The sequence below is a fragment of the Chenopodium album genome, chromosome 22, assembly GCF_948465745.1.
Source record: "Chenopodium album chromosome 22, dcCheAlbu1.1, whole genome shotgun sequence".
Taxonomy (NCBI): domain Eukaryota; kingdom Viridiplantae; phylum Streptophyta; class Magnoliopsida; order Caryophyllales; family Amaranthaceae; genus Chenopodium; species Chenopodium album.
In genome coordinates, this window is record NC_137855.1 from 4,550,279 (window position 1) to 4,565,533 (window position 15,255).

The following is a 15,255-nucleotide window of genomic DNA, read 5'->3' on the forward strand; positions in this document are numbered from 1 at the left end:
CTAATTACTATGAACAGGCAAGCTTATTTTTCCGTCACCGATGATTAACCTTGGCACCCTGATTCCTATGCACAAACATGGGCCCACCAACATTTTTATGAGAATAGATTTTCATACATTGTTGAAAAATATTGTTGAAAAATGATATGGAATTTGCTCCTATTCAGTATTATACCAATTTTTCTATCAATTTGGACAAAAATCTTATCCATTTAATGAAACAAGAGAGAAGTCTGAGAAACCATGTCCTCTTTCTACATAATGCTAGAACAATGGTTCACAATATCTGCAGCCTGCAGACCGAAGAAGTTCAGAGGCCTTTAGGGCAGTTATACGCATTCTCCTTCTGAGGAAAGGCTAGTTTGTGTAAGAAGATCGATGAAAGCCTGAAAGGGACACAGATAAAAAGGCTCAGGTTGCAAAGAGAGAGAGAGACGCTGAGCTGTGATCACCTCTGAGTGGTAGGAAACGTCTGATGTATCAGAGGGGCGCGCATGTTGACTCTAAAATTCATGCACTGTGTTCTCTCTCTATTCTATGCAAAATAAGATCCTGGTGTTATATTTGAAAGATAGATACAGCTAACTGCTCTGATCAAGTTCTGATGATATATATTATGTAGAAAAACAAAGATACAATAGCAACAGCAATAGTGATCGTAAAATGCAAAATTCTAACTTATACGAGGCTTCTTTCCAGAAGACTGTACATCATCAAAAGGTGGACTATCACCATTGTCACCCTTTTCCCCCTTCTCACCCTTTTTCCGAGCAATGATTTTGTTAATCTTGTGAAGGTCATTGTTGAGCTTTTGCTCCTTGTTCTTTCGTGTCTTTCGTCCGTCTTGCATCTTTACACCAAATTGGAAAGCAGCCTTTGGCATTGCTTCCTTTTGCTCGTTGTACTGGGCCCACTCTTCCTCCGTCTCAAAATCCCACCGATGAAGACGGCCTTTGGCCTATTGAGCATTTAATAAAACGAGCACAATGTTTAGCACTAATAAACAATACGAAGGGGCATGGTAGCACAACACCTATACAGCTATACTACTACTCCCTAGCCAAAGTACATGACCCCACCCCCAAAAAAAAAATAAAAAAGGTGAATAAGCATATAGAGTGTGGACTTGTCTAGCATAAAATCTTAAAGCTCTAGGAGGCATTATTAGGCAAAATGAATAAACAGCCATGCAGGCACAAAAGAACAGAGAGAGAATGGGAGAAATCACTTACACGCCCGCCCATATCCATTTTTGATAAGTCGCCTTCATCATCACTGTCCACAACCTCATGGTTATATGATTGATAGCCAGGGTAGCATTCAGAATAACTTTCAGATATGAAGTTGGGATCCTTTTCCCGAGAATCCTTTTCCCTTAATTGTTGAAGCCTTTGATCATCCCGCTTAAACACGGACCCTAATCCTCGATCCTTCTCCTCTTGACTCATGAGGCGAGGATCTTGAATGATGTTTGCATTTGCTTGCATATCATAGGCCTGCATCTGTTGGAGATATTGATCAGGATAGGCCAACTGATCAGCATATTGGTAGTCCTGCCACTCCCCTTGATAGGCACCACCATCTAGAGCTTGAGCATGTACACCAACATAGCCATTCTGAAAATAACCATACAAGAGCATAACAAGCATAAGAATTTGGCACATCCATGATCCATCCACATGCTATCAGAAATCCTAACAGCATTAATTATATACATCTCAAGACCAAACAAATGATCATCCCAAGCAAACTTACAGCTTGATTCCAATCTTGAGAAGGATCGGCTGCAGGTGGCACTGGTCCATAAACAGGTTCATCGAAATAGGAAGCCCTTTCCTTGTTCTTAGGAGACTCTTCCATGTCTTCTGAAATGGGGCTTTGACTCATATCTTTGCTGGGCACTTCATAATCAACACCATCACCAATAAAGATATCATCCTCTTCAGCTCGAGCAACAGCTGGGCCATGATTGTCTCTAGTATCAAGAGTGTCCTTTCTTAGAGGTGGGGGTGGGGGTGGCGGGGGGAGATTTTCTTCATATTGATTCTTTGATGACAGGTTATCAGGCTTTGGTGGTTTCTCAAAATCATCATACTCATTGATAACAGTAGTGAGTTTTCCTAGCCAATGACAGAACAGAGGGGAAAAAAAAAATTATTTTCCAGTAGAATTGCAAAGACAGCACAAAATAAAGAGAGTTGCAAGAACCAGAACCATATGCACCAATAATGCGAATCATAGACAAATGCAAAGCTGTTCTATTTAAGCACAGCACACTGAAAGAACCCACCCCTCACTTCCCCCCCCCCCCCCCCCGGTCTCTCTTTCTTCTGGGTTCAAAACTTAGGTGTGTTGACCACATAGAGGTACAAGAGTGTTAAAATTTTCAGTTCATACACCCTTTTAAAGAGGGGTATATAGTATTGGAATATGAGAACTGAAGCAACCTCAGGGTAGTACTAGGAGTGCAAGTTGCATTTTAAACAAGCAAATGACCATGTCTCTAAAGGAACCTAACTGGATGATTGCCAATGTTTAGTTTGAATGATACACACCATAGACATTCAACCATTTTGGGATTCTTTGAAATGTCATGTATTCTGGCCAAGATCAATGCACACGATTTAAATTCCTTCCTAACTCTAGAATGTGAAATAAATGCCTAGATAACAAATTATATATAGAAGACTGAGGACTTGTATTCTTTTTGTTCCATCACTAGTCTTTCTTGACCTTGCTACTCTTCACCTCACCTTCAAATTCTTCCACTCTACTCACAATAACTATGCACTGATACCTCCATCCTATATTAACCAGAATTTGCCCACTCAGCAATACACAAAGGTAGCATATTATCCCACAGTTCAGGAATTGTATTAAGGGCTCTTACATCTTGACACCCCCTCCCCCTCCCCCCCCCCCCCCCCCCGCCCTCTCTCTCTCTCTCTTCTTCTCCCTTTGAAATTGAGTTCTATCACAAAAAACATTGCAGGAAGCACACCACATCAACCCAGAGTAGATACTGCCATGAACGAGTCTAGCCACCTAGGTAGGTATTAGCCAGTCAAGACTACCATATTGCTGTTGGTGTCTTGTTAAACATTTTTATAACGCAAGTAATAAGTAGTTATACCACTGACACGTATTGTACAGCAAAGACATTCTTCTAGTAGATTGAGGGTTTGAGGCAAAGCTGCTCAACTTGATACCAAACAAGAGTAGGGCAAAGGATATGCATAGCCAGCAAGACTTTAAATTTAAGCTTGCAGCTTAGTCAGGTTAAGACAGCCTCAGGGAGATATGCAGGAGACTTTAACATCTTCCACTCGTCACAAAACTACATTTTTTAAGAGGTAAAAGTCACCTGTGGGGAAAAAAAATCCTACTGATAAAAACAGATGCACCATTATACCTTTGACTTCTTTCTCCTTCTTCTTTTTCTTGAGAACCTTTCCAGATGATCCTAAACGGAGATAAGACATAATTTTTGCAATCCGGTCCAGCACAGAACCATCAACATTTACAGTTACCATTTCCTGCACAAGAAATTAACACATTCAGATGAAAGTTTACACTCAAATTTGAGCTATACAGAGAAAGATTGCCAACCTCGGGTACTGGACAGTCAGCTTTACTTCTATGCAACGTAGTCGGGATATCATGAGAATAAACATTTTCCTGCAATGCATGAAGAAGTAGCTTTGAGTACATCCAATTCACAAACTATCAAGCAACACAACATTAACCTTCTTAACAGAAATTCTCCACGTACGAATCTGGATCCTTCAAATTAAGTGAATAGTTCAAGCTTTCAAAGAGCTAATTCAAGAATTACTCAATCTATTACTCAATAGAAAGAGCTTTGTAATCAGCTCATAAGGATAACGATAGGCAAAACAGATAATTTTGTCCTTTGTGGACTACTCGGGTAAAATGCAGATATTTTTCAAAAAAAAAAAAAACACAAAGCATTACACTACAATCTGTAATAAAGATAGAAATTATAAGTATAAGAGAAGATAGATGCTTGCTTATTGAACGTAGAGATACCTATATAATAGCTATACAATATATAAATTACTTTATATGATTTACAATGAGATCATAAAAAATAAAATAAAAAAAAGAATTGGAGAGAATATTCAGATAGTTATAACATACTTCGTATGTCTTTGGAAGGATCAATTTCCAGGTATGCCTAGTAAATCTATTAGGATAGAGAATCAGAACTCAGAAAACAGCAAAACAAATTGAAAGTTCTTAATAAACTATCCAAGTCCGAAAAGAATTATAGATAAACACCAAACTCGAAAAAGAACGAGACTGAACGGCAACACAAGACTTGTTTAAATTTCCATATATTGAAGATAAATGACTGTTAAATATAGCATAAATAACCCTTATCCAGTAACTTACCATGTCAAAAATAAATGACATTCGTCCAGGAAGAAACATCTCATTAGTTTTAACGACACTCTGAGGCTTGATCATCCATTGATACACAGACTGAAAGAGGTGTAAGATAATTAGTAATAATAAAGGGAAGTCACAAGCACAAAGCCGTTTGTCACACTACAATCTGATAACAACATCTGGAGAGAAGAAAAATTAAATAACCTTTGCAGTTGCTGTTCGGAATGATACAGGCTGGTCATCTTTAACTGGTCTGGAAAAGACAAAACATTCTTTCAGGGCAAAGCAATAAGATAAAACTAAGGGCATTCACCAAAGTATAAAAGATTAAGCTATGATCAACATCAATCTTGGCAGTTTCCATGCCGACCATTGTTGTTCTAAGAACAGTCCAATAGTGAGACCATGTTGATCTCTCCATACTCCCTCTGTCCCACAAAAAACTTCTCATTTCTCTCTTATTGGCTTATTGCTTGTCCCACAAAAAACTTTCCATTTCTTGCTTAACTACATTCTTAGAGGATCAAGTTCCAGCGTTGAGATACAAATACAGAAATAGAACCCCGCCATTTGTATCATTTTAAGATTATTATGCTATGGAAAGGAAAACAAGGAAGTTATAGCTTGCGAGTTGAGATCATCTTGTCTCGATAATGGGCAACAATCTCAATGGAAAGTGTGAAAAGTTTCATCTTGAGACCACTGTTAGAGGTGTCCCATAAAATGTGTCATACAGGTCCAAGATAAACAATTTACACATACGAAGATGTAATAGATTAATCTGGAGGGGTAGTATAGGTATTCTAGTTTATATTAGTTAATTAGGGTTAATAGTCCTTAGTATAAATAGAGAGGAAGGGAAAGAAATAGGTAGGCAGAAATTTGGTGTAAACCTTTAGAGAGTTATGGCCTAAAGCCATCATTGGAGACTTGTGAGCTAAACTCACTATCGAAGATTGATAGCCTTAAGCTATTACATTATCCTTTGTAACCCTTCCACCATTATCAATCAGTCTAAAAGCTTTCTTCTTTATAAATTTGCTCAGAAATCAGTGTTGTTACACTGACTTTGCAGGGTGACCGAACTCAGACCATTACAGAAGACCAAGCAAAAGCAATCACCTGGATTTTCCATCAGTTTCTTCTTCAGCTTCTGGCTTTTTGTCCATCTCACTTCTTACTTTGTGAAGTAAAGCATAATCCAAACCCTTGACCAAGTGAGTATGCTCAACATCACCTGGAACAAACATAATGAGTCAAAATGTGCAACAATTCAGATGTTAGACGAGTGGTTTCTGTGTAATATACCCAAATTTAGTAAGATTATGGAGATAAAACAAACTCTAAAAACCCAGCAAGATTATAAAAATAAATCAGTAAGGGCATGCATGACATAAAAATTAGAAACCAAGAGTTACTAAGTTAACTATAGTTAAAGACATAAAATAAATAACAATCAATTAGCAACATTGGATGTCACATTATCACAACCAATAAACCAATAGGCATCAGGGATTACAAAAACATATTCTTGTCCAAATTTGTGTATAAGAAATTGAATATAGTACAATAGACAAACCTCCAAGGTACTTGCTCCGCTCGATTGCCAACTTGTGTGAATCAGCTGCCCTGCAATTCAAAAAAAAAGCAACTGTTAACATACTAATCCAAAGCATTTTTTACAACAACCAAAGGAAACTAGACACAAGAGCCTCACTTGAGATCAACATTTCCAGGAGGAGCAACAGCATGGAATCCCAGATCGGCTGGCTCATAATCAGGATTTTGGTCTTCTCTCCGCTCCTTTGCACGATCACGATACCTTGGCAGTTCTGGTTCTTCTGGCTTCTCCTCCCTAAAAGGTTACATACATAGCAGAAGTCAATAAAACCTCACACACGTAAGCAATCATTTAAGAAACGCATAAATCATCATTACACTTAAACGAAGGTGTACAAACATAAGATGTGTGTTCTAAATTTTGTTTGTCAATAAAAAAAGCATAATCAGGACAACAAACAAGACTTTAAACAACTTTACAACAAGTTACAAAGAGCAACAAACCCTTCGAAACAACAAACAGCACAGCTCACAAGTGGGTTTTGTCAACATCAACATAAAAAAAGAAAATGCTAAGTTACTAACAACTCTTAAATATGCCGCTTCTAGAGAGCAAATTTAACAGATTGATTTGCTTCATCAAGAAGTCCAAGTGACTAATACTAGGAGTATATGAGTACACTGCTACATTATATTACCAAATTGAGGTAAGGATAACTTCTAAACAGATAAACCATTATATTTCAAACACATGTTAGGTAAAAGGATTTACACAATCGATTTATGTGTATGTCATATTGTCTCTACAAGATAAACACTAACAAATAAACCTAACAAGCAGCTCAAATCCTAACTAAATTTAATAGCAAAAGAGCTTCCACCAAGTTGATTCCACTTAGTGCTCAACTCGAACAACTAATCTTCCGTATTGATCAAAGAAATAACCGCCTTTTCCAGACTCAATGTCATGACATATATCACCCCCAACAACATCCTCCATATTCTGCCTGTTCTAGTATTCTACATAAATTGATCCCAAAGTTTCCCAATATTTTGTGCTAAATACAACAATTAACCCAGAAGATTAATCATCGCAACGAATTCAATTCCACCACATTACGACTTCTAGAAATAACTAATCAAAACATAATTAGGTCCAATCATAGTTTATACGGCAATCAGTAACACTATAGCCAATACAAGAACATAAATTCATGAAATTATATATAAAACCAACATAATTGAGCTAATTTATGCATCAAAATTAACAAAATAGAGAAAAATTAGTAACAATAATAGTAAGAGAAGAAGCTTACTTTCGACGGAGGGCCTTTTCTTTGTGATAATTTTTGTTCGCAGGCATTGTTTATTGTGTAAATTGAATTGGGGATTTTTCGAATTTCAGCTTTATTTTGGATTGAATTGAAGAAATTGGCAGTGAATTGATGGAAGAAGAGGAAAGAGAAAATGGGGTTTTGTGAAAGTTTAGGGCTTTTGGTTTGTTCATGCAGAGGAGAAATTCTATGAAGGAAGATGGAGCAATGTGTTTTCTATAATCTGGAAATCGACCCGATTACAGGCCCGGTTTCTCGTCTTGATCTAATTTACGGGTAACCGAATCACCACTTAATATGGTTAGGAACCGTTTTTGCATCGTACATTCGTACCTTCTACTTAAATGTTGTTTTGTGTTACAATTATTATGAAACGAAGGGAATATTTTAAGATGAGACCAACTCAACCGAATATTTTCGAGCATGTGTTTTATGTTATAAAAGTTATTTGTGTATTTTGGTTTACAACTTGAAAACCGAACTAAGCTTACCTTCATTAAAGCATGTATGGACAGAAAAATTTTACTTAACGTAAGACAAAATATGAGATCTTGCTCTTTCAAAAAATATGGGAGCTTGCTAAGTAAGCCGTTTATATGTTATAAAGCATTGTCCGCTTATTGATCACCTCTAGGTATTCTTTTTAATTCATTATGCAAGGTCACCCTATGTTTCTTTCATTTTGTCCTAGCTCGTGATTTGGAAGTCAAGCCAACAAACTCTTTGATGCAAACTATAACTATTCGATCCAAATGGTATTATGTCAATTCATTGTAGCTCTTCGCTTCGAATCTAGAAGGGTAATCAGACAATGTTATGTACTTCAAAGTTATGGCAAAATATCAATCATCTATGAACACTCCATTTAAGGATGATTTAGCACAAATCTTTTACTCGTTTTCTAGGTATTTTTGGTCAATATTGTCAATCACAATATCACATTTTCAATTACTTGAAATACTTTGTAAATAAATAGCATACTACGTGTCTACGTATGCTTTCACGAGTATTTTTCCACGTTTTGCCCAACTTTTATATTTCGTGCATTATGTATCCCGTGCATTTACACTGGTACCCTTCCCTCCTCTACTTTGGGAAATGAAAAGGACTTCAAATGTGATATGTCAAATAAGTGAACAAGTCATATGCTGTAATTGCTGTTGCTCCTCCTATGAAGATGACTAGTACATGAATTTGAATATGAATCAACATAGCATAGAATAGAAATAATGGGGACGATGAAGAAATTAGCAAGAAAATTCAACAAATCCCTCCCAAATTCAAACGACGATGATCTCTCTCTTCCCACTGTCGACGAAGATCGCCCAATCGATACTCAAGGTCATTCAATTTTAGGGTTTACCTTCCTTTTCATTCAATTTTTATAACTTAATTGCTAAACACTATCTTTACTGTTACAGAGCAAGAAGAATTGGTTCGATCCCTTGAAAGATTACACTCTCAACAAAGCAGATTATGGAGGGTAAAGATTCAAACTTTTTTTTTTTTGGTGAATTTTTTCTTACATTGAATTATTGATTAACTGTTTATTGAATTTGGGTTTTTTTGTAGAGTGTATTTGCTGTATTGATGTCGTGTTACATAGCATTTCTTCTGTTCTCCATATACAGTCAGGTTGCTCATCCTTGGGACTTGGTAATTTCTAATATCCCTGCTCTTCCCTTCAGTTACTAGTTGTAGCAGCATGAATGTTTAAATACTTGTTCATTTTACATTATTTTTTGTTGCTAATTTAGAATGTTGGTACCACGAAAAAGAAGGTATTGTTATAGAATCAAACCTGCTAAAATGTGTCTGTAGTCTGATGGGAGAATACATGTTAAGTTGGTTTTTCATATTGATCGTGTATCGAATTTGGTGTGTCCGTGTGTGTACTTAACTAGCTGAAGCTATGCAGTTGGCATGTTTAAAATTGTAATGTTTATGTAGCGAAAATATTGGTTATAGAATTCCAAGGATATGAGATTATGAAGTAAAATATAACCTAGACAAAAGGTTTTGTAGTTTTTATCTGTAGTTAAGGGAAACTAAGACATCTAGGATTACATTGATTGTTTACCGATGATGATTTGAGTGTTGTGGGATGTACTAATTATTAAGAGTTATTGTTGATATAGGAAGTAAAAGATTTATGGTAACTCTAACTAGTATTATCTTGGTAATATTGACCATATTGTTGTTTGCTTCTAACGTGTATCCATTTCCTGAATTGACATTTACTACATTGTCTTGAACAGCGTTACCATGCTTACTTCATGGAGGACATTGATTCACGGCTTATCATACTTTGTGGTATTGTTTCTTCATCTTGCCTATTTCATTTTCCTTGGAACATCTTACAGTTCAGATATCATGATTCATGGTGCCAAAGTAGTCCTCACAGATTGTGAGATTACTTTTGCAAAATTATCATTCCTACTGTAAGACTTATTGTGGTTCTAATTTTCTACTTTTAATTATGCTATGCACTAGATTGTGGGGAAAAGAGTGTGCGCATGTGTGCTTTCTTGAACTTCTTTTTGTGGTACTTTTCTTTTGTTATTATATGATGAGTACACTGGGACAAGTGCTTAGAAACCTAATATTGATTGCTTATGTAATCTTGTTTAGCTATATCCAGTGTAGCTAAAGCATATGGAAGTATATATTGTCTCTCCACTCATTAATTTGACCACCTTTGTCCTATAGGATAGATAAAATTTGTGAGAGGAGGTATTGGCTGTCATTTTTTGTTTTCATTTTTGAATCTTCCTTTCATTTTGTTTTTCTATGCATAGTGCCAACAGGAAGTGTTGTGAAATTAAATCCCTTTTCACTTCCAACTACTGATAAAAGAGTAGAAATTCAGAAATTGTGCAGAAGTACAGGACTTACCTCATAATTTGTTAGCAATAAGCCATTTCCCTTTGACTGAAAAACCTAGAGGAAAAAGGCTTTGCATTCTATTCTTCCCAATATTAGTTTTTAATAAAAATACTGTAAAAATCTCTGGTGCAAATAGTATTTTTCTGCTCCACTAATTTAACTGTTAACAGATTGGCTAGCAGTTATCGCGTGTTCAACAACCATTCTAGGGCTAATGAAGAGTTCAGAACACCACAGACAGTGGATTTGGTACGCTGTCTTTGGTGGGATACTACTTGCTGTCTTCTGGCTCTATCATATGCTTAAGTAAGCACCACTATGTCACTCTTTAACTCTTTATCCATGTTAAAATAACCTATTGTCACTGCAGCCCTATTTTGTGGCACAACACCCTAATATTGTATTTGGGACCAAAATATTCCCTGCTACTTACATCTGATAGTTCATTTATGTATTGTAGATTGCCAAAATTTCGATGGGATGTCATTTGGCTTCCATTTGGTCCTTTAAGGTACATTCTCGAAGATAAAGAAGTGGAACCTTTAGTCTTCTACATTTCACATTATAATCTGGCATTTGCTAAATAGTGTTACAATTGTTGTCCTTGCAGTGGAGCTGGGATTTGCCTTTATGTGGATCATCTTCTTCATGAATCGTCTGAAGAAGTCCGAAAGCTTAGAAGCTACATGTATGCTTACAAAGCAAGATAAGGTTCTCTTTCATCATGACTTTCTCCTGGATCCCCTGAGTTGTGTTGAACTGATCTGGGGCTCTTAATCAGAAGTTAATTTTGAAGCCTACTTCTCGAAATAGGGCTAGGATTTTTGTGAGGGTAGGGTGTGTGTAGCACTGTAGCTTATTTTTTCCTGCTCATCTGCATGTAGACATGTAGTTTTGTTGTTTGTTCACTTTGCTATGAGTCAAATGTAACATACAGATCAAAGAGTTGCAAGCTGATTTTTTTGCCAGCTTCTCCTCTGTTTCTTTACACTACCACATTATGCATGGATAGTTATTTCAACAGCATTTTGCTATCAGCTGCCTGGCTCTATTCTTTTCTAGTACAGCTGGCTTTTTTTTTTGTTCTTGTCTGTTAATTCTCACCTCAAATGCCTTGTCTTTTTATCAGACTGGTTCTTTCATCCTGTTTTGCTGCATCTGAATAGATCTACCTGTATTCTTGGTATAGAAAAACTCGTAAATTTGATACTATCCGATAAAGGCTTATAATTATCCCATGTTCTTGTGCCTGCTTGCAAGTTATCTGGGCTTCTCTCCTATCAGATTGGCTCGAGTTTGAATTTAACTATCAAATAAATGAACCTAGCAGAGCTTTACTAGACAGAAGTAAGACAGATGTAGGCACAATTCTAAAAGCATGTGGGCAACTAAATGTAAGTGTTACCTACTGTAGGTTGTTAGGTAGTTTAACTTTCTGATTTGAGCAATGTAGACATATCTAACAAGATTAGCATTTTCTTTTTCATAATCTACTCAACAGTTCAAGATCGTGTTGAGCCTTAAAACTTTAAATTTTGACAATTAAGATTTACAGGCTTAGTACAAACGCGAACATAAATAGAATCTAACCACACTGCTATGCCTTTCTGCACTTTCCCTTACTGGACAAAAACACTGTATCATGTTTATATTTGAACTGCATCAACGTACCTTCGGCATTACATATCACTAGAGGCTCATGCAGTCATGCTTGAATAGCATGGACTGTTCCACTAACCTTAACAAGAAGCTAATAGTAGGATAAAGGTAAGAAAACTTGTGCCTTTCCAAAATGTTTGAATGTATTTTTCTTAATTTGATAGTTTATCAGTAGGTTTCAATTACAAACATCATACTTAATCTTGGGGTTGCAAAAATGTACGTAGGATTGAGAATTATTCACCGTAGTCAATAAAGTAGAGCCATAAACAATCCCTATAACCCGGGTTGAAGTTGAACTACAAATTTCTGCAATCCGAGAATAGAATTCTTGCAACATTATCATAAACTCTTCTTGACTTCTTCATACATACTTTATGGCAGATGGAAAATGAGATGCCAAGATGACAAGAATTCAGCAGCCAAATCCATTAAAGTAGCGACAGTAAGAAGACTCAGACCAAGTCTTCCTCTGCAATGATTGTGCCACAACAGTCACCAATCCACAACCAATTTCTTCCTCTTACTAAGAGCCATGCCACGAGAAACTAGAAAAGCAATTGAATCCCAGTTTATCACTGGTTCACTGCTAAACAAGTGCGAAGATAATCAAGTGGCAGAGAACCAACAAATGAATAGTACTCTGAGCAATAAAGTGATAAACATTGCCTAAATCAGTCAAGATAGAACATAAACAAACGTAGAGCAAAATTGCAATGTCACATGTTTCAAATTCGAAGGATAGGTGTTGTTACTAACAAAACAAAATCAAAATTCATATGTAAAGAACATCTCAGTGCAATAAACATCACCAAAGACCTTCTAATTTTAAAAATTGCCTTAAACAAAGCCAAACTATCTAGTGCTCTGATGTAAAACCTTTGCTTAATCTTCATCTTCAATAACCTTAGTACCAAGACCCTTCAAACCTTCAGCAGGAACCTCAGCAACAGTAACCAAAGAGTACAACTCTTCCTTGGCATCCTCGTCATCATTTCTCTTGCGAGCAATGCGAACACGGATTCTCCTGGGAACACTTCTGATACCTCTGCTCCAGATTTGTTTGTTAAGCTTGACGTCTACTCTCACGTCCTTGGTTCCCATTGCTTTTGCAGCAAAAGTCCTGATTTCCTTGATGGCATTTGGTGCCTTCTTCTTGAAGGTGCTGTCAGAATAAAAGTCACAACAGAAATTAACAACCTAAACTCTTTGAAGACAATTTGTTGAAGGATATAGAACACGGCACAGGGATAAGCTAACTAGTTCGTTATTCAACTCTGATAACTGAATTTAATTTCAATCATGATTGAAGAATGATAGGGTAATAGTCAAGATGAACTTTTAGTGTCAAAAGCTCAATTCAGATTCATACTTCCATATCAATACAAGGCAAACCAACAGGCCAATTATACAATCCGCTTCAACCACAGCTATGAGCGAACATGGTTCAACAAACAAATGCTATAAAACAAGTATTTACAGTACTATAGTAACTAGTTAAAGCATGTTCTAATAGAACAACCACCATTTAGCATCAAAAGATTGAACATAATCAAATTGTAAGTTAAAACCACACATTATCAGTTAAAGCAATTTTCATAATCAAACCAAATTCCTAAAATTCCAAAGCTTCATAATTCCAATTGAAACTCTTGAGCTATGCTTTGGGGTTTAAAACAGCTCAAGAATATGTTCATCTATCATTTTCATGTAATTGTTCATTCAGAACCCTAAAAAGTATCCGAACATTAACACCTTGATAAAATCAATGAAAATTACAATCTTAATCACATAATGAACAGTAAATACAATAATTTTCAAGTCTGCATTACATTAAACAAAAGAGCCCAATCAAACAACCACCATAATCAATCCAGATCCACCAAATCACTCACAAATCTCAGTCATATTCACAATGTTTATTAAACTAAACAATTAAACCCAGAAAAATTAAACCAAACCCCACAAAATTTTCAGCTCAAAAATAACAATTTCTGCATAAAAATCAAGTATTTCAACTAGTTATAACAAAATAAACACATAATCACCTAGAGTACCATCATTTCACAACCAAAAAAACCCCAAATCAAAAACCCTAATCTAAAAATCTAAGATTAAGAAAGAGAAAGTACCATCCATGGAGACGTTTGTGAAGGTTAATGGTGTACTCCCGAGTCACAACCTCCTCCTTTCTACCTATAGTTTTCTCAACCATTTTCGCTGTCTCCTTTTTCTTCCTCGAAAATACCTTACCTTCCTGCAATCATCAAACAAATTTCAGTTCGTTAATAACTCCAGATTCGCCATTAAAACTACAGAAATTGCAGAGAATGACGAACTCGAAGAGAGAGAAAGAGGAGAGAGAAAGTAAACCTTGGTAATGCGACGGCAAATGGAGAGAGAAGCAGAGAGTGAGGAAGGAAGAAAAGGGTTAAAGTATAAAGAACTGAAAAACCCTAGTTCCTTTTTATGGGCTTCTTAGTCCGTCTTTTAATTGAGGTTTTTTTATGATCTATTTAATTTGGGCCTTTATAATAGAGGGCTTGTTATACATTAGAACTATCTAATCGGGTGTTTTATTCGGGTCGGAACATTTTCGGGTTGTTCGAATTCGGGTCAAGTCAAGATTCAAATCTCTTGCCATTCATGTATACTGTAATTTGTATTGCTCATATGGCTCATTTGGACAAAAGTAAAACACTATTGTTTTTTTAACATAGATGGTTATGTCTTATGATTTTAGTCTGATTTGGTCTACTTTTGATTTAACATTGACAATGAATTTACACTAATGTGGATGGAAAAGACAATATTAAGTATTTAAGTTGAATCATGTTAGATTCGTCTCATTGTGTATTTAGCCCTTTTCGGTATAAGTTTCATTACTTTTAAATATGCAAACAGGAAAGGAAAAAAAAAACATTATTTAAGTAATAAGTAAGAAGTGAACTTAGGGTCTGTTCTCTTACGTTGAAATTCAGTTCAGTTCAGTTCAGCTCAATTCAGTTTAGCTCCTAATTTCCTTCTCTTATAAAATATTCATTTCAGTTCAGTTCAGTTCAGTCAATGAGAACAGGCCCTTAATGTTAAAAATTGTTTTTAATTAGTTGATCCAGTAGACTTTTTTTCCCCCTAATTAAGGTAAGAAAAAGGAGGAAGCATTAGGAAACCCTTGAAAATTCCTAATGCTATAAATAGGGGATAGTAGTTAAAGGAGAGTTGTTACAAAGACTAATGTCCATATTATGAATAGTTAAATTATTAACATTAGCAACTCAATATACTGCTATATTTGCCTCTCAATAGATTTGTCAAATACTCTAATTATCAAATTTACCTAGGAGGTAATAGATGTCTGTAATGATATGTTCGATCTGCCACAAGATTGACCAAGTGCCTATAA

At 35.9% G+C, this 15,255-nt stretch overlaps 3 protein-coding genes across 3 annotated transcripts; 1 reads left to right on the forward strand and 2 right to left on the reverse strand.

The window, feature by feature from the left end:
- Window positions 1-589: 589 nt before the first annotated feature.
- LOC145603552 (suppressor of mec-8 and unc-52 protein homolog 2-like) lies at window positions 590-7,552 on the reverse strand. Its single transcript, XM_081659477.1, has 11 exons — window positions 7,290-7,552; window positions 6,131-6,268; window positions 5,993-6,042; window positions 5,536-5,650; window positions 4,618-4,666; window positions 4,417-4,506; window positions 3,610-3,678; window positions 3,413-3,536; window positions 1,756-2,120; window positions 1,233-1,616; window positions 590-958 (listed from the first exon to the last, which is right to left on the reverse strand). The coding sequence occupies exons 1-11, from the start codon at window positions 7,334-7,336 to the stop codon at window positions 674-676; spliced, it is 1,716 nt and encodes a 571-aa protein (XP_081515603.1). The 5' UTR covers window positions 7,337-7,552; the 3' UTR covers window positions 590-673.
- Window positions 7,553-8,461: 909 nt separating this feature from the next.
- On the forward strand, window positions 8,462-11,217 carry LOC145606121 (uncharacterized). Its single transcript, XM_081662176.1, has 7 exons — window positions 8,462-8,648; window positions 8,729-8,790; window positions 8,880-8,963; window positions 9,566-9,620; window positions 10,364-10,499; window positions 10,654-10,704; window positions 10,804-11,217. Exons 1-7 carry the CDS (start codon window positions 8,537-8,539, stop codon window positions 10,901-10,903), a joined length of 600 nt encoding a protein of 199 aa, XP_081518302.1. The 5' UTR covers window positions 8,462-8,536; the 3' UTR covers window positions 10,904-11,217.
- Window positions 11,218-12,519: 1,302 nt separating this feature from the next.
- LOC145603553 (large ribosomal subunit protein eL31-like) lies at window positions 12,520-14,327 on the reverse strand. Its single transcript, XM_081659478.1, has 3 exons — window positions 14,226-14,327; window positions 13,985-14,109; window positions 12,520-13,017 (listed from the first exon to the last, which is right to left on the reverse strand). Exons 2-3 carry the CDS (start codon window positions 14,065-14,067, stop codon window positions 12,738-12,740), a joined length of 363 nt encoding a protein of 120 aa, XP_081515604.1. The 5' UTR covers window positions 14,068-14,109; window positions 14,226-14,327; the 3' UTR covers window positions 12,520-12,737.
- Window positions 14,328-15,255: the final 928 nt, after the last annotated feature.

Bases quoted from the DNA above. Each gene is read 5' to 3' on its own strand.
- LOC145603552 (XM_081659477.1), bottom strand. From the start codon at position 7,336: ATGCCTGCGAACAAAAATTATCACAAAGAAAAGGCCCTCCGTCGAAA. The intron at 6,269-7,289 runs GTAAGCTTCTTC...GTAACCTTTTAG, and splicing joins GAAAAGGCCCTCCGTCGAAA to GGAGGAGAAGCCAGAAGAAC. The intron at 6,043-6,130 runs GTGAGGCTCTTG...TTTGAATTGCAG, and splicing joins CCTGGAAATGTTGATCTCAA to GGCAGCTGATTCACACAAGT.
- LOC145606121 (XM_081662176.1), top strand. From the start codon at position 8,537: ATGGGGACGATGAAGAAATTAGCAAGAAAATTCAACAAATCCCTCCCA. The intron at 9,621-10,363 runs GTATTGTTTCTT...AACTGTTAACAG, and splicing joins ACGGCTTATCATACTTTGTG to ATTGGCTAGCAGTTATCGCG. The intron at 10,705-10,803 runs GTACATTCTCGA...TTGTCCTTGCAG, and splicing joins CTTCCATTTGGTCCTTTAAG to TGGAGCTGGGATTTGCCTTT.
- LOC145603553 (XM_081659478.1), bottom strand. From the start codon at position 14,067: ATGGTTGAGAAAACTATAGGTAGAAAGGAGGAGGTTGTGACTCGGGAG. The intron at 13,018-13,984 runs GTACTTTCTCTT...TTATTCTGACAG, and splicing joins CACAAACGTCTCCATGGATG to CACCTTCAAGAAGAAGGCAC.